At 36.3% G+C, this 18,569-nt stretch overlaps 1 protein-coding gene across 5 annotated transcripts in view; it reads left to right on the top strand.

Annotated features, from left to right (window-relative positions):
- STXBP5 (syntaxin binding protein 5) overlaps positions 1–17,164 on the top strand; it is a 112,980-nt gene extending 95,816 nt beyond the window's left edge. For 4 of the 5 annotated variants that reach the window (XM_086461086.1, XM_086461087.1, XM_086461088.1 and 1 more), the window contains 7 exons: positions 3,919–3,969; positions 8,203–8,442; positions 9,913–10,282; positions 12,845–13,010; positions 13,810–13,921; positions 16,284–16,504; positions 17,123–17,164. In XM_086461086.1, coding sequence (XP_086317212.1) covers positions 3,919–3,969; positions 8,203–8,442; positions 9,913–10,282; positions 12,845–13,010; positions 13,810–13,921; positions 16,284–16,504; positions 17,123–17,164 — 1,202 coding nt within the window. The remainder of the gene's footprint in view (positions 1–3,918; positions 3,970–8,202; positions 8,443–9,912; positions 10,283–12,844; positions 13,011–13,809; positions 13,922–16,283; positions 16,505–17,122) is intronic. The other variant, XM_086461090.1, reaches the window with a different exon arrangement.
- Positions 17,165–18,569: the final 1,405 nt, after the last annotated feature.

The raw sequence follows: 18,569 nt of genomic DNA on the forward strand, positions 1-18,569 counted from the left end.
TGCATGCAAAATATTGTAGACCTTCTAACTGTTCCAGTAGGCTACATGTTAAATGCTTTTCAGGAAAACTTGTTTTATTTATTTTCTGCAGTTTATGAATTTAAAAGCAATTGCAAACAACATTAGTAGGCAGATCTAAGCGGAGTAGCTTTAATTCCAAACTTCTATAATCCTGCTGTTGCTATTGACGTAAGTTTTCTCATGTTTGTTACATTCTAAGTGTACACCTAAATTTTTCAAACAGTGCTGAAGTCATTGATTGTTAATACTGTTTTCATGGAAGCATGTCTTGAAATGCTCATAGTAAGTTCTCATTTGCCCTGATGCCAGAGTAAGACTCTCTTTTCCAACGTGTTTTTAATACTTCAATCTAATTTTGGATATATCAGTACATCTTTTGTTACATTCTCTTGTAGAATGGTTTTATTATTCTTATATCAAATTTAGAGGTTTCAGCATTGATAATCTATTTCTTTAGCACAAAATCGAATTTCTCTATTTCACCAATACAATACTCCATTCTTTAAGCATCTTGAAATTGCTAGTGTAAGTCTTTCACTTCTGTGTAGTTGTGAAATATAGAATAAATTGGGGACTTCAGGATGTCTAACAGATTCTAAGCTGCTTAGTTATTTCTCTTGAAATGTTAAATGAAATAGGCTTTATGTAAACTGTTCTCTTATCTGTCAAAACACCAAGACACTTGTCTCCTTTATAATCTTTAGAATTTTCTTTAAGGGTTTAGACTGTTTCCTTTAAGGAATGGATGAGAAATCACTACAGCTTTCAAGCGGATATGCTATACATTGTAAAGTATCAGCTCAGGATAACCCACTGCAAATAAAATGCAACTGTTGCTTTTAACCCACAGCTTCCTATTGATAGTTCAGTCATGTCTCAGCCTTCAGGTTTTCTGCATTGAATTGGTTGAGACTGCTATGCTGAACTATAACATGCTATGCCAAGGTAACCTTTCATATTTTAACAGATTCCCTCTCAAGTGTGACCTATGAGAAATCTCCAAGAATCATCAACATTGTTTTTTGATAGTTCTCTAATATCATACTTTTATACGATACTTACTTAATTATATATATTAGCAACAGAAAGAATGTGTGTGTGCCTGTGTATGACTCCAGGTTTTCTAATTTAGAGGAGCAGACGTTTAAGTAGATCTAAACACAGGCAAAATAGCCAGTGTTGCCTTGAGGAGCAATGTGCCAGGAGGAGCAGAACGGCTCCTCAGTCTCTGTCTCCTTGTCTCACACCAGCTGCAGAAGGGTAGTCTTGGCTGTAAATGCTGCAGCAGCCACCACCGAGAGATATTGAACTCTGATATGACAGCTACAGCTTGAGGTCAGCCACACCCAGCAGGAGCAGTTGCCATCACCTTTGCCCTGCGTACAACTGGAGTAAAAAGCCTGACATTGAGTTCCCTCTCTGTAGATCTCCGTCCTATGTTTTCAGTTTCTCTGATTTGTATCTTCTGTGTTGTAGGAGTTGCCTGGCCTGCTGCTGTTTTTCATCTGAGGCATTACGAAACTAAATTTTCCAAAACTGTAAGCCATAAGCCAGAATACGAGCAGGTTTTTAATACTAAGTAGTTTTGGTTAGAAAGAACTTAGCTGGAGAAATATTTCTTTTTCTTCTTATTGCCTCTTTAGGTACTTTTTTCATTAAACACAAGATGGCACTACTGCTATTTAAATAGGTTCTTGTTTCCTATTTATGTTTGAATTATTGAGGGTTTTGACACATTAATCTGTTTTTAAATTTTTTTTGCATAACACATTAATTCATTATTTCTAGCAATGGCATCCTTTTTGTATCCTCTTGTCCTATTAATGAGGCACAGTTCAGCGTTTGTAGAAAGTAATGTCTGATCGATATGTTTTACCTTATCAACCTAGTTCACACAGCTGGCCTTTCACTAAGAAACAAAAAGCTAAAAGTATGGATTGACTCTTAGAATCTAACACACTTGCCTGTAATTGTTATTACCTGTTACCTAGTATCTTTTTTTGTCTGTTTTCTCCAAGTTGTTAGAATTGTGTTAAACACTTGTATTTGAAAAGCCAAAAGTGACTGCTCATGTCTTTAAAGTGATGAAATTAATTAATCATTGCTGGTATTCACACATGGTAAAAGCTGTGAAAAGCCAAAAATAACTCAAATTATTTTCTGTGTGCATACTTTAACTTTTTTTTAGTATCTCAGTGTTTGATTTACGTGTCTAACACACAAAACGAGTCTTATGATGAGGAATGCCTATCTTGTAATTCACAATTCCAGATGAGGTTTCATGATCTCTTTTCAAGCTGACAGTAAAAAGTTGGGCTGCTGGTCACTAGTGCTGTTTAGTGCCATGGTTTCCTGTTTGTATAGCTGAGCTCTGATCTGAAACAAGGAGTTGATCTTGTTGAAAGCAACCTTGGCAGAAACTTCATTTAGGTGAGTTTTGTCCCCACCATTAAGCTAGGCAGATGCTGGTGCCGATGCAAGGATGAGGGTAGAAGATGTGTAGTTGGAATGCCCTTTTCAGTTTCAGCCTGCGCTAAAATAAGTTAGTGACTAGCATTTCTGTCTGAGAGTAAGTAATTTCAATTTAATTTGAATAGGGCATACTTTGTAACATTGAGACATGAAGGAAATTAGAAGATTATTTCTGGAGTCTTATTCTCAAATTTTTATAATGTATGACAGGAATAAAACTGTTCAACTATTCAGATAACTAGCATTTGCAATATTGATGAGCATAATTGATGGTGCAATGAAGCATTTCACATTTTGAAGGAGTGGAAGTGACTTTAAATCACATGCTGTTCTTCAGGGTATGTAGAAAATGGAATGATTTCTGTTAAAATGATAATTAGAATGAGTTAACTCCATTTTTAGCTGAGAAAAGCAGCAAGATTCAGGCTGCTTTATGACTGGTATCCATTACAAATACTCCTAGAATTATGAGGCTGTGCCCAACGTCTACTTTAGGTAGAGAAGTATTACCCTTACAAGATAGTGAAGAATTAAATGATATATCAAAATTCAAGCGTGTGGCTGGGAAATAAATACAGAGTCTAGCCCTGGTCTAGTAGTTAAGCTATACATCACAATTATTCCTTTTCCAGTAATTGTGGAAAGAAAGATGGAAAAGGGATGTATGGCTACTAGTTTACTAGTGACTTTTTTTATAGCAGCAGTTGTTAGTACTGTGCTGCATTTTAAGTGAACTGCAAGATTTCCATTCCTTTAAAGAGAATTATCCAAGTCAGGGACGAGTTCAAGTCCTATTTTTTACTTCAGCAATATTATCAAAATTCTACTATCTTTTGTTTGACAGTGTTGCAAGTGTATTTATGCTGCTGATTTTGTAATTGCTTTCTGTAACATCTTCATTCTTCTAAGGTTAAGGATTGCATCTCAGATTACTGGCTTTTTATACATGTGCCATTAACGTTTTAGCATAATTAAAAGTTCATCTTTTCTCTATTTTACATATGTCAGGTTTTTATCAGGAAGTAGGGCAGAAGAAGAGGGGATGGGATGTTAACTTTATGTAAACTTCAGTGCATGTTCTTGCAATTGCCAGGAGTCTGTATTCTGTCCTCTCACCTGGGGAGGTAAAACTTGAGGTTGAGCCAAAGCAAAAATCATCCAATCCATCACGTTCTGCCTGAAGCCTGAGGAGAAATGAAGCTTGGCAAAAGTCATAAAATGCTATGTTTGGGGATTTCAGTATCTTCCATGTTTTACTTTGCACCTCTCCCTTGTGGAAGTGAGGCTCTGCTTTAGTAGAAATCCTGTTAAGTACTGCAATTACTGTAATAAGCAATGATATATTAAATATTTGGAAAGAAACAAATAAAGGCCAGCAGAATCATGTTTATTCTTTTTAAAAAAAAGATATACTTCACTTTTCAGCAAAGATGTCCAGGAAGCTAAGTTTGCCAACTGAGTTAAAGCCTGATTTAGGTAAGTTTGAGTAGTTGATTTTATTTTTACTAAAACTGTTTTACCGAATGCAAGTACACTAAAGTAAGAATCCTAAATTATGTAAACTATCATGACTTTGTTTCATTTATCTGAGGTGTAGAACTAAAATTTTAATTCCACTCTTTTTGGGGGCTCTCAGGCACAAAATGTCATTGCTGTCATCATAAGGTAAGCCTGCAAATCTTGTACATGGCTTATCACACTTTCGTCATAATTTTTAGGTATCTGTCACTCACTTTATCAGTAGTGCTGTGATAGCAAAAGCGTGAATAAGGAGGTAATGTAAAGAAAATTGCTGCCTGTTTAGAATCATCTGATACATTTTAAATCGAAAAATGAAATATCTTAAGAATAACAGGATTTGTTGAGGCCCACTCAACAGATAATTGGACATAATTTTACAAATGTTAATTGTCTTGTGACCACTCTCTCTAAATGAAAATAACATACAGCTGTTTGGATGGATGACCAGTCTGAGAATTTAATTTTGCTTGAAAAAGCACAGCAACTTCTTGTATAAGCAGCAGTTCAGTTGTGAAGTCTGTAGTACTAAAGGTCATTATATTGCAGAACTAAAACAGCATAAAAATGAGTAGATTTGTTGGGTATTTTTAGTACTCTTGCCAGCTTGTAGATCAGATCCAGCTCCCTTGCCGCCTTCTCTAAAGATGCTGGGGGACAGCTGTAGACCTACAGTAGTAGATGCAGCCTGAATGTGAAAGCTGCCTTCTGCCTGGCACAGCTTGCTGCCCTTCCTGCAGCAGAATCACTACCACAACCCCAGCAGAAGACAGACCAGGATCAGACTGGCAGCTGCAGAACTGTGTATTTCACAACTGCTGCTATCAGCAAGGAGAGAGTCCACAGCACTGGGATATCCTGAAACTGAGCTGGACCACACTGGTTTACAATTTAGAATTACAGCTTGATCCACTCAGAGAAATGTGGAGTTGGAAGGAACCCTCAGAGATCCTTTAATCCATTGCTGTGGCAAGGATCCAGATGTCTGACAGTTTAACCTCTCTTCTATTCATGAGCCGCTAATAAGTAAGCTTTTAGAAAAATCCCAGACAGCAAGAGACAGAAGGTTCCAATGTTTTATAGTCAGTTAGACAAATTTCCTGTTACTTAATCGATTTTCTTTGTTTCCATATAAACTTTTTCTTGTCCTTTCTGCAGTGAACAGTGATAAGTGCTCTCTTTTTGTTAACCATCTTTTCTGCAGTTGAAAGCTGTCATCATCTCTAATCTTCATTTTTTGCAGGTTATTTTTTTAAAACAAAATTCAGTTCCTTCTGCTTTTTTTGAGTTATGTCTAAATCGAGGATGCCTTCTGTTATTCTCCTCTGGACTTGAAATTTTTCCTCATCTTTCTAGAACTCTTGGACCCAGAACTAGAGGGACTTAACGTGGCCTTATTGGCATGAAAGAGCAGAAGAATTTGATTTGTCTTTTCAGTCTGTTCCTGATCCCCCTTACTATGTTTACTAATGGTTTAGGGATTATTTCAGTTTAGGGTGAGTTTTATCATACTTTGCAAACTGGAACACGTTTGTGCTTAAGTATTATCCCATTCATTCTAATTCTACTGTTGTGCTCCTAGTTCTTTGATAGCAGTAAGTACTTTGAAGTATTCTTTTTTTTTTTTTATGAAGACCTGATAAAAGAGAGTGCTGAAATTCTTTCAGCATTTTCTGATCCTGAAGGAGTTTCAGCATTTTCTACATCATTTAGTATTTGCCATTCTTTCTACTGAAGTAACGGAGTTTTTTTTGTCATCTCACTTCTGGTGTACTCAACATACTTTGTACCTTCTGAATTGTAAGAGCCTTTGACTGGTTTTGTTTGACTTTGCACGTGTGTGGATATCTACTCTTAGATGCCTCATTTTGTTCTGTGTGAAATTCTTCTAGGTTTTCAGGTCTGTAAATAAATCCCTTAGGCAATTATATATTTTTTTTTTTTTAATTTTACCTCTATCTTTTCTCTTAGAGGGATAGCTTTTGCATAGTGTTCTTCAAAGATTGTCAGGTTACTTATATGTTGGGTTTTTTTGGTCACCTATGTGGCAGTATCTGCTGGTTCTAGGAGACAGCTGAAATGCCTTTCTCCCAAGGTCATTATCCTTATCATTTTCTCTCATTTCTTTCCATGCCTTCTTGAAACTACTCTTCCATGATCTCATTCTTTCAAATTACTTTTCCATCTTTAGATCTTTAACCTACACCTTTTCCTCCCTGAATAGCCAAAACAAAATCTAAAGTATGTGCTTCTATGTTTCTCCTCCACTTTCTAAAACAGAAGTTATCTTGAACATACTCTAGTCCACATTAAACCATTGTTTTTCAATGTTGTAATCCAGATGATTAAGCACCATTATCGCTAGGTGCTATCCTTTGGTTTAGTTGCTCTAAAGTGTCATCTTTCCTTCTGATGAAGTGTGTAGTGAGTCATCACACTGTTGTTCCTTCCTCTTCATCTGCAACTAATCTGTTAACAAACCATAGATTCTTCCTTAACTTCAGGATAAATATTGTGCACTAAAGCAATTAAACTCTACCATCAGTTCTCTCTTCTGAATGAGTTGTCCACTCTCCACAGTGCTCGTATTGTCTAGCAAGTTAATTTTTATAGGGTTTTTCCTGTCCATTTCAATGCTTCTGGGATTTGTACACACGCACTTCAAATATTCAATCAGATGCCACTCAACGAATGCACATTAAGTTTTATGCCTATTGCAGTTAATGTATGATTATATTCAGACTGATTAATCCATGTTAGAGTTGAAAAAACAGTAAGTAAATGCTCAAGCCTGAAGAAACAAGCAACTTAAGAGGTTGTGGTCATTAGAGGAATTATAAAAACAAGTAATTGTTTTCAGTGTTTTACTCTGGATTTGATTTTTTAAATGTGAAAACTTAGTATGTCAAAGAATGAGTCGTTGACCTAGTTTCTTTCTATAATCCCTTTTTTATGTTGACTTAGCTAAAATTTGACCGGACAATAATTTTTTTTTCTATCCTTGTTGGAATGAGACAAGTATCACCTGAGAAGATGCAGTGTTTGTGTTAAGTAGATGTCTGTATTTAGTCAGTTGAAATCTAGTTTGGATGTTTTTCAAATGCATGTTAGATGTTCTTTGTGGAAAGTTTTGCAATAATTTAATGACACTTGCATAGTGATACCTCTAGAAGATGTGTGGTTAAATGTTGCTCTTCAGCTCTTAATCTTGCTTTAAAGGTGCCAATTGCATCTATACCCTACCCAGAGATCCAGAACAATAACTTAATATTTTAAAAGTCATGATATAAATTGCATCAAACTTTTCCTAGTAAGGGTTGTCTTGTGCTAAAATTTTGGAATGATGAGTTAAAGTAAAGCATTGATTTGTGAATTCACAGATAAATTCAGATATGCTGATGTGTTAAGTATCACTACATGTACAAACAACACGCAGCTAGAATGCAGCAGCATGTTTACTGGCTTGAGCTTTTTGTTAATGTTAGGATTCATTCTCTGTTAAGAGAATGTTATTTGCTAAGCAGTAAACAAGATGTCCTGAAAAGTTTAGTGCTATTTCTGGCTACAGTATTCAAAATAGCAATCTTCAGCTTTGCATACCAGTGCCATGTGGCATTTGGCAGCATTTGACATTTTTCTTAATAAAAGTTTGGGTGGGTGTAAATAGCCTATTAGACCTCCTCCATACAGTTTCCTAAAGTGGGACAATATTATTGTGAGTCATTACAGGTTACACGTTACCATGCTGTCTGGGTGTCGCTGCAGTTCTTAATGTCAAATAGTTGCATCTTCATAAGATTATTAAACTGAGTTCCATGGAAGCCAATGGGTTTTTAATCTAATCATTGAACTAATTGGCAGAGAGGTTTGTAATTCAATTTTTTTTAAAAGGTTGAGTCCTGTTTTATGATGACTGTTATTCTCTGTCCCAAGAAGACAGAAATATGCATAACAATTGTTCAGGATAATTACCTAATGGCAACCTCTGCAAAAAAAGATTGGATGCTTTGTTCAGGATAGTGTGTTGAAAACTGGGCCAAAAGGAAATATGACTGGGGAAGAATACAGGAGTAATAATCGATAGAATGGTAGTTAGTATATACTTCATGCTAAAGGACAAAAAGGAAAGCCTGAATTCTATTAATCCCTGATTTTTGCCATTCTTGTTAATTTATGCTGATTTATTTTCAGATGTCAAAGACAACTCTTTCAGTCGATCCCGGAGTTCTAGTGTAACTAGCATTGACAAAGAGTCACGCGAGGCAATTTCAGCTCTTCATTTTTGTGAGACTTTCACAAGAAAGGCTGATACGTCGCCTTCCCCATGCCTCTGGGTTGGGACCACGCTGGGTACAGTGCTTGTCATTGTACTGAACTTACCCCCAGGAGGAGAGCAAAGACTTCTTCAGCCAGTAATTGTTTCTCCTAGTGGTACGTACAAAGCAGACGGGCTAAAGTATACTTTGATAAAGTGTTGTTGTCATTGTACATAGTATTTTTAAAGAAACTTTTTCTCAATTATGGATTACTTAAAAATTAATACATACTCTGTTGATGTAGCTACTAAGGCTAACAATCTACATTGGTTACTTCATTACCAGAATTTTAAAGTTGCAATGTTGAAAATATGATCTCGGATAATATAAAATATCAGTTTAATGTATACTTGCTGAGAAAAACGTTTGCTAACCTTAATGTAGTACCTGGCAGTTGTTAAACTGAGATAGCAGCAGAGATGAGTATTTCAAATGCTCAATTTATTTTTTTTATTTTTTTTAGTCATGAGGTAGGAAACTTTCTGGTTTCCTGCATCATGAAAAGGGAATCCAAATTAAAAGTAGCTTTAAACATCAGAGATAAAATACTCCTTTGGCTTGCTGTGAGAGGTCTCGTGTCTTGTTTTGCTGATACACAGCATCTGATTTTGTTGTAATTGTGTATAAATCGTTTGCTGAATGTGCTGTTAAGCATAGGCTTAGCTTTCCTGCTATCACTGTCTCATGCAGAACATGCTGCTCTGCTCCACTTTGCTCACACCAGTGGTATCGGGACATGCAAATTGCAATGCTCTTTGATCGAAATAGTGATTAGGAATAGGGTGACCTCTAGACCACATATGTGATTTGTGCTTATTGTGTATGGTATTTGCAGCAGTATTCAGATTTGGTAACATTTGATCATAAAGGCAAGGCTGCGAAATAGACAGTATGTTTAATCACTGGATCAGCAGCATAAGCCTTGAAAGATACTGTCATGTGTATGGGTTTTTTTGTCTACTTAGCAGATGTTCATGTATTTGCTTCCACATGAATAACTATAAGTAAAATAAAAAGTGTATTGGCTTAAGATCAGGCCTACAGAGACAGTAGTTTAAACAGTGGGGAAGGAAAACTTTCATTTTATGCTAGAGAAGTGGATTCAAGTGTGAACTGCAGGGGAAAAAACCCATGTGTTGCTTGTTTCTGAACCTGTCAGTATTGAAGGAAAAGGAGGTGCTCACCTTTGACTAATAACCTTTATTGTTGATATTAAGCACACTGTGTAGTCCTCAGGAGAGAATGAAATGAGTTGTATTTGTGGCACTGAACTTGCATACAAACGTGCATTCCAGCTTGGCTCTCCTAATAAATGTATGCATTTCCATTGAAGTTAATGGAAGAGCATGCATACGCTTAAGCCTTAAAACATGGTTTAACATTTTCCCGAATACCTATGTGCTCTTGCACATGCTTTTGTTTTTAAATAAATGTCCAAAGGTTTAGGTACATCTGTTTTGCTATAGAGGCAAGCGTAAGTTCTTGTTTTCTTTTCATTGTGCCAGCTTCTTAAAGGAATATTTTGTAGCTTGAAAGACAGTTTAGGAGAACTGTTTTAGAAATGCCCTCAACTTCTTCTTTCTAGGAACCATCCTGAGGCTAAAAGGGGCGATCTTGAGAATGGCTTTTCTGGATACCACAGGATCTTTGGTCCCACCAGCACATGAACCCTGGAGAGAACACAATGTTCCTGAAGATAAAGATGGAAAAGATACAACGAAAAAACGACGTCCTGTCTCAGTGTCCCCCTCTTCCTCTCAGGAAATCAGCGAAAACCAATATGCAGTGATATGTTCAGAAAAGCAAGCAAAAGTTATCTCACTGCCGTCTCAGAACTGTATTTATAAGCAAAACATAACAGAGACTTCTTTTGTTCTTCGTGGAGACATAGTGTCATTGAGTAACAGTATCTGCCTTGCATGTTTCTGTGCCAATGGACATATTATGACTTTTAGGTAAGACCTGTTTGATAGTAACTTAAATATTGAAAAGAAAAAATAGTCTTATGTTAGATAAAAAGTTTCCTTTTCCTTAAGAGTATGAATAGAAAATCTACATTCACTCAGTGTCGATGAACCTCTAACACTTGGGCCTGGCTGATTTTGATTATGCATTCTTATTAGTTATGCTTTTAACATATGAAAAAGTTGACCAGTTTAGCTCAAGCTGCTCTGATTCAACAAATAGTTCCAAACATGTGATATAGGTCCGTGAGTTGTTGAAGTTCGTCTCAAAGTTGAATTTACTCCCTGATGGAGAAAACTGCCTTGAGTCAGACTTTCAACTGGTACCTGACCACAGTTCTGCATATTTTTATGCAGCTGTCTGCATCACACTCATGCCTCAAGCTTACAGTTTTGTTGTGTAGCTTCTTCGTGTCTTAAAGGCCTTAAACTCAGGCCATGAAGGCAAGAATAATTGTTAGCAGTTGTAATATAGAAAGAAGTCGTCTGAAGTAAGAGCTTTAAGTTACAAGTCTAAAAGTGTAAAAGTAATGTTTGAATGTACTTACATGTTACCTATGTAATTTCAACATGTTCTTTTCTTGAATATTTCCAAATGCTGTTTTATTCGTATACCCTTGCACCTACATTTTAGTCATGGCTAATGCTAAGATAAATGTGGAACATGGCATTGCGAAATTATGCCAGTAGAATTCCTAAAAGGTTGTTTTTAACATTGTGAAATAAGCTCTCAGCTTGGGAAGGTCTCTAGAAAGATACTTTTTCAGGAAGTTGTTAGGAATAAAACTAAAGCTGATGCGTACTATGATTAAAACATAAATTTCAATTGTTAAGTCTGTGAACTCCATTAATGTATATCCCAACATATATTCTAAACATCTCTACAAAATGCTACTCACCTTGCAGGGCAAGCACTGGTTTTCACCTAATTAAAACTGAACTTAATAGTGTTCAGGTACCATATATTGAAACAAATCATGTTTTCCTCAGGATCCATTTTGTTTCCTAATGAACTTTGCATAGAGGTAGGTGCTAAATTATAACTGTTGTTACATTGAGTAGGGAAGTCGAACTCTCAAGATCAATAACTACATTTCATAAACATGAATTGCTGCTGGGAAGTGCTCTTTGCGTGGAGTTGTCAGAACATTGTATCATACCCAAGTGCCCAATACTTATCTACTGATATAAATTTAGATGGGACTTAATGGTTCTGTTACAGATTTGTTTGATACTATGAAAATGCTATGTCATGCTTATCCTGTCTGATCTAATGTTTTTGTGTTTTGTCTTGAAGCTGTAAGGATGTTTTATGTTTTCCATTGGTCTGAAGCAAAGCACTTCCCTGTTACGAACTCAGTCTTAGGAATATTCTTATTTTAGATACATGCATGGCAGAACTGTCATTTCTGGGTGATGTGCTTAGAAGAGGATATTGCTTTTTTTTTTTTCTTACCTGTAGAACTTGCCTCCAAAGTCATTTTACCAGTTCTTCTTCCTTTTGTTTGTCATAGATGAAGTCTCCTGCTAAGAGACAATCCACAGTCTGTAAAATGGAAGCTTAATATTTAGAAACCTCAGTATCATAGAAAAACGAACAATACTTACCATTGCAGTTACTACGTCTTTCTTTTTCATTGCTTTTTGGCTTCACTGTACCCCTTTGCTGCTGTTTTTAGTTTCTAGAAATAATAATTTTATGCAGATGGTATCTGCAGCAGAAGCTGCTTAGTGTATTGTTGGTACGTTTGCAGCTAACATCTTGTGTAAATCATGTCTTTAGAAAAATATCACAGGATGTTTTCTGAGACAGCAGTTTATTTTGGGTTCTGTTTATCCACACATCAGGTGTTCAGTCACTTCTTACTTGCATTTATCATTACTTTATGGGAGAGGAATGTTTGGTAGCAAGAGCATTGTTACAGCCTGAGTGTGCTGCATCTGTTCTTCAGTAGCTTGATGCAGTAAGTACTGCAGAATCAGAAGACAGAAGATAAGCAAGCTTTGCTCTAAGAGGACTTCCTCTTAAATATGCAGTCAGACAAAAAAGGGTGGACATAACTCATAAGACTGATTGAGGCTACTGAATTCTGTTTTCCTTAGAAATAGGCAGGGATGTGCTTTCAAAGTGTTCTTGAGGAGAAATCTTTTAGACCTGCATTTTTAGTCAAGGAGAAATTCTTCACCTGAGGGAAAAGGCAGGATGTTTAATTAGAAACTTTTGGTAGATACTTATCAAGAAACTTCATTAGTAATTACTGAATAATGCTTTCAGCAAATCTGTGGTTTGCATCCTCAGAGAATCATTTAAATGATGCTTTTAAATGCATCTGTGATGCAGATCTTTAAATTTCACTTTTGAGGTGCTACCTTGAAAAATCGCATATTTATGTTTTGAGGTTTTGTAATTGCATTAAATGACACCCTGTTTATATGGTACTTATGCAGGTGGTGAAAAGAAAAATAATGTATTGCAGTTTAAAAATGAGCCATTTGATCCATAATGGACAATCCTGCTATATTTAACAGGCTTTTTAAATTCTTTTCCTTAAGTTTGCCAAGTTTAAGGCCACTGTTGGATGTATATTACCTGCCACTTACCAACATGCGAATAGCCAGAACATTCTGCTTTACCAATAATGGACAAGCACTCTATCTTGTCTCACCAACTGAAATACAGAGGCTCACCTACAGTCAAGAAACATGTGAAAATCTTCAGGTAATGAATTAAAAAAACAATTACTGTTTTCTTTGATATACTCTGAGGTTCTTGGTTCTAGATTCATGATGCTTATGGTAATTAAGTTTGTCATAAAGCTGAGCCATTGGCTTTTGTGCTTTGATTTTTCTCACTGTAGAGTCTGATTCAGCATTAATCACTTCTCCTACTCTTAAATTTTACTATTTCATCCATACGTTTTTTATTTGAAACTTTCTTACTTAATTTGCTTTTTGACCGATAAGAAATTTCCTTGTTTAACATGTTCAGTTAACAAAACTTGTTCAGTTGATGCTGGTGGAGATGCATGCTGACATAAGCAGGGCACGCTAACTTGAGAGACTTGAAGGGAGCTATTATGTTTCAGGGATATTAACAGCTTGAAAAGATTCTCAGTCATGCTTCAGCTTGGAAACTGTGTAGAATACTGAAATAGCAGAGGTGCAAGCCATAAGCTCTACTTTAGTACCACGCATGGATATGAGTATGTACAGATACAGTTGCAACAGAACAAACCCAACAGTGTTGCCCAAGTTATTGAGAGGCCAATACAGCTTTACTTGAACCCATTTCTTCACTGCTGAATTTCAGGAGCTATGAGCTTGCAACTATCAGAACAGATTTCTTGATATGTTTTTATTTTTTATTTCCTAAGTCGCCTTGCAAAGGTAGATGCCTGTTGAAGCATATTAAGTTGAAATTCAAATCTGTGGAATAAATCCTTAAAGTGAAAGAATATTCCATTAATTTGTGTGTGAAATAATGTATGCCTTGATTGTGTCTCTTCTTCGTTGCAAAGGAAATGTTGGGTGAGCTCTTCACTCCTGTAGAAACACCAGAAGCTCCAAACAGGGGGTTCTTTAAAGGTCTGTTTGGAGGTGGGGCACAGTCACTTGACAGAGAAGAACTCTGTAAGTTTTTAATATTTGTTATTTTTCTACTATTTCTACCCAAGGAAGCCAGTGATCCTTGAGAAATGTATTACCTGTGTTAATAGAACATTACACTTGCAAAGAAGACAGTAAAAAGGAATGAAAAATACTTTTTTTAATAGGTTTTATGTGTTATACATCTTACCAACAAGATCGGAAGAGCTTGGTACTGTTTTCTCACAGGCTCCTGTACCTCATTTATTGAGGAGTAGATTATAAAACAAGAAATGGGAAAAATGATCTTATTTTTATTCAACTTTATGAAGTGTATCGTACTGATTTTCTTAATGCTGTTGAACTGAAAGGGGCTCGTTCTGGAGAACACTGCTCTGGACAGTGAGAAAAATTGAAACTCCATTCTACTTCACTTAATTTTCCTCATTTGGATTCTGCAGAGGTGTCTTAGGAGTGAGAGCAAGGACAGAACTGTATGATAGTTCATTTCAGTCCTCTGTTCATAGGAAAGTAAAATTCAGATTTGGCAAAGTTTTACTGCTTTATCACTTTCTCATTGTTTTTTGTTTACAGCTTTTTAACGTGGTGGCATGCAGCGTTTTAATATATTTAAGGAAAATAACTTCCACTTTTTCAGATATTTGGTAGATGAAACACCATATTATGCAAGTTTATTTGTAGAAAAGAACTGTTTCCTTTTCAGCACAAAACGTAGCTGTTAAAACAGACATGGCTCCCTGGCAGCCTTTCTTTTTTTTTTTAATTGGTTCTTTTGATCAGTCCAATAAAATTTAAATTAGTCTTTACTACTTGTGCCTGTACATCTTGAACAAATATCAATGATTTAGAGGTCATTTCTGCATTAAAAATTAGTTTTGTATTTATATATGTGTAATACTTTGAAAGATTGGTCAAATACAATTTGTGCACGCTAATTTCTCTAACAGAATCATAGAATCATTTTGGTTGGAAAAGACCTTTAAGAACGTCAGGTCCAACCGTTATCCTAACACTACCAAACCCACCACTAAACCATGTCCCTAAGCACCACATCTACATGTCTTTTGAATATGTTTAATTAGTATGACTGGGACAGGGGAAAAACTGCCTTTTCATGGCAACAGATTGTAACTTTAGAAGCTATCTCTTTACATCATTTCCAGTTTCCACCATCAAGTTTTGGCTCAGATCTTCAATAGGAAAATAGTATTGAATGGGAGAGAAAAGCCTAATTAATTGTAACCTGAAAGTGGGTTCAATGGCAATTCAAAAGACGCATGAAAATGTCGTCTTTAAAGTAGTCACAGTTGACATGAGGGTCACAGCAGAATCTGTAATAAGTGAAATTATTTATCTTTTTTTATTTTTGGGAATTCACAGAAAGATGTTCATAGTTAGTTGAAAACTAAATCATTCCTCCTAGAAGCGTAAAATCAAATCAGAAAATCTTGAAATACTGCAACAAAGTTTAAGTAAGTTAGTATATTATTTTTCCTAGAGGTGAAAAAAAAGAAAATATTTAAAACATAATTTCATTGTTTAAAAAAAAGTTAAATATTATTTTGTTTGACTTCAGCATCCAAAAATGTTTTGGCCTTCACTCAAATTTTTGTAGACTATACAATTCAGCATGAGATTGACATGTCCATTAAGTGTCTAGACTGAAGTAGGTTGCTAGTGTCCCATTATGATCAAAGGAGTTATAGTCAGTGTGGTCATTGGAGTCCAGAGAGCTGTTCAGATGACCTTCATGGGTGTTTGCTTTAGGATGAGCTGATTTGTTCTTACAGCTGTACTGCCTTTTCATGATTTACATTACATTATTATTATTTTTACAAGACTTTTACAATAATGAGAGTGTAGACACCTAATCTTCAGGTGTCTGAATCTAAAACTGAACTTCCATCAAAGGGAACCTCTGCTGGTGGATTTGTACTGGGTGACTACACCAGCAAAGGACTTCCAGAAGTGACCGCAGCTTGTATTTTTGAAATTCTCCTGCTTTGTCTGCTGAACTCCCAACACCTTCTCTGTGAAGTAAGCTATGCTGTTAAAAACCACTTCACCAGAACAATTGTGTTGATGACTGTGATGCCAGCAGTGTTGAGAGAGTTTTAATTTCACACTTGAGCTGTGAAAAGGTTGTAATTTCATAACCGCCTGGAAATATGTTTGAAAAAGATCTCAATTTTGTTACATAGTAACACCTAGTAACATTGAGTAGTGTTTATTGCTCGTGGTCATGCCTATGATTAGGTGTTTGGTGTCCATGCAAAGAAATAAGACCTCTTTATAAACTAGTTCTAAATATTATACATTGGTACTTAACATAATAAGTACAGAAAACCTCACTATTCTGTTTTCGCTGCTTTACAAATGACTCCAGTTGGAGAATCAGCATCTGGGAAGGCATCAAGGAGTCTTGCCCAGCATATTCCAGGGCCTGGGGGTATTGAAGGTGTCAAAGGAGCGGCATCTGGTGTGGTTGGTGAACTAGCACGAGCCCGGTTGGCCCTAGATGAAAGAGGGCAGAAACTAGGAGAACTGGAAGAAAAAACTGCAGCTATGCTTTACAGTGCTGATTCTTTCTCTAAACACGCTCATGAGGTAAGTCTGTTGCATGTTAAACTGAAAGTTAAACCAATTCTTTATCAAATAAATGCAATTTTACAAGTAATTGACTTGTGCAAAGCCATGTTGAGTATCTAGAGGGAATGCAATATCATTGCTAAAGGACACTTCCCTTTATTTCTCAATCATTACTCTTAATAACTATTAATGTAAACAGCTTTGTCTTGTGTCCCATTACTTAGAGAGTTTGTCGCTGAATTGGCTAAGAAGGATTCCTGTGGTTCTTAAGAAAGATCCAGTTGTTGTAGGCAAACCCCATGAGTCCAAGTTAAATTTTTTCCTCAGCAATTACCTAGGATGGCTGTTCTGTGTTCACGCAGATCTCTTTCCATCCCATCAACTCCTCTGCAACCTTCCCATTCTCCCAAAAGTGTCTTTTTCTGTCTGAGGCCAGATCATCAGCAGTGAAGCTACCATTAGAAAATTAGTCATGCTAAACCCTTGCTGTTCAGCAATGCTGCTGTTGCAATCTTGAGAAGCCTTACTAAAGTCGCTCTTTCTCGTGCCGCTTTGTAAGCATGTAATTTATGTCATTGTACTTTGGGGTACATGATAGAAACAGTAATTAGAAATTGTTTTTTTGTTTTCTTTTAGATGATGTTGAAGTACAAAGACAAGAAGTGGTACCAATTCTGATGACGCTCATCAATTACATCTGTTTAATTTTGTCCTGATGAAAAAAATCTTGGTTTTTCCTTAATTTTGGCAGGACCATTGAAATTTAAAGGAGTATTCACCATTGGATACTGTTGTTTCCTAGCACAAATCACACACTGTTTTACCTCAGTTGTGGCTTTCACTGAGGAGCTTTATATTTAAAAGAAACACACACACAAAAGAAAAACCAAACTTGAGTGTTTCTTAGCTGTTGGATAGCTGAGAGGTGGAACAGAGAAGGTAAATAGAGCACAAAGAAAAGAAGGTAAAGGGAAAACGTGGTGTGAGATGGGCAGGGGCAACGCAGGGTCAATCCTGTGTTAATATTTCATATGCCAAAAGTTTTTGTGCTATTGTAATTGCTGCCAGTGTTATACCCTCCTGTGAGGAGAGGCAATAAATCAGGGGTCCAGGAGCTGGAATAAAGTTGTTTGTCTTGCCGGACGGTAGCTGACTTACACTTACCCTCTCTAGGACTCGCTATATTTACCATTACTGTTGAAGAAGATTTGGTCACTTCTTTCATCTGAAAAGCTGGAGACATGGAAGATTTCTTGCTGAAAATTGTATACATAGTTGGCCTGTGCATAGTCTTTTCTTGGACCCCTGATCTCGTATTCTTGTATTCACATCATATTCTGTGAAGTGCAAAACAAGAGAATACACAATTTTTGCATTAAAGTCAAGTGAATAATATGACTGGAATGTGTCATGCTGGGAGTTTTCATTTGTGTTATGGTCGTGCAATGTGAAATGTGGTAACATCTTCATTGTGGTAAGAATACTTCAACTTCTGTTCAGTTAAATTATTTTTTTTGCCAAAAATAGTTATTGGTTCAGTTTCTGTAACATTTAGAATTGGGTGTGGGTTTATTCATGCTGTGAATTTTTATAAGTATTTAACAGAATATATCGTTACAGCCATTAATTAAAATAGAGTTTTGCTCAAAACTTAAGTTCTAGGTGCCCCTTTAGTCCTTTACTATGAAATCAGATAATCTTGGACTCAGGTTTTCAAACCGTTTTGCACTCCGTGGAGGTGCTGATGCATGAATAATGGCAAGCATCTAATAGTAATTGTCAGTATATTGTTTAGCAAATTTCTAAATCTTGCTAATAGAGCTATTTTACAAGTACCCATCTCGGCCCCACCCAGCACTGAAGGCAGTTGGCCTAAAGTCTGGATTTGGTCTCTAAAGCAGTTTTCAATGTGGGCGGTGGTAAGTGTCCACCAGGGCTTCAGGAATTGGTGAAATAATGTTCAGTTTGGGTGAGGTAAATAATACAGCTGAGCTAACTTGTTAATGGCTGCTGCAGTAGAGCTGTAACAGTGGGAATGACCAGAGCTCTCTTAAAGAGAGAGGATTCCTTAAAATAAGTGTTT

The sequence above is a fragment of the Leptosomus discolor genome, chromosome 2 (assembly GCF_034619465.1).
Source record: "Leptosomus discolor isolate bLepDis1 chromosome 2, bLepDis1.hap2, whole genome shotgun sequence".
Classification (NCBI taxonomy): Eukaryota; Metazoa; Chordata; class Aves; order Leptosomiformes; family Leptosomidae; genus Leptosomus; species Leptosomus discolor.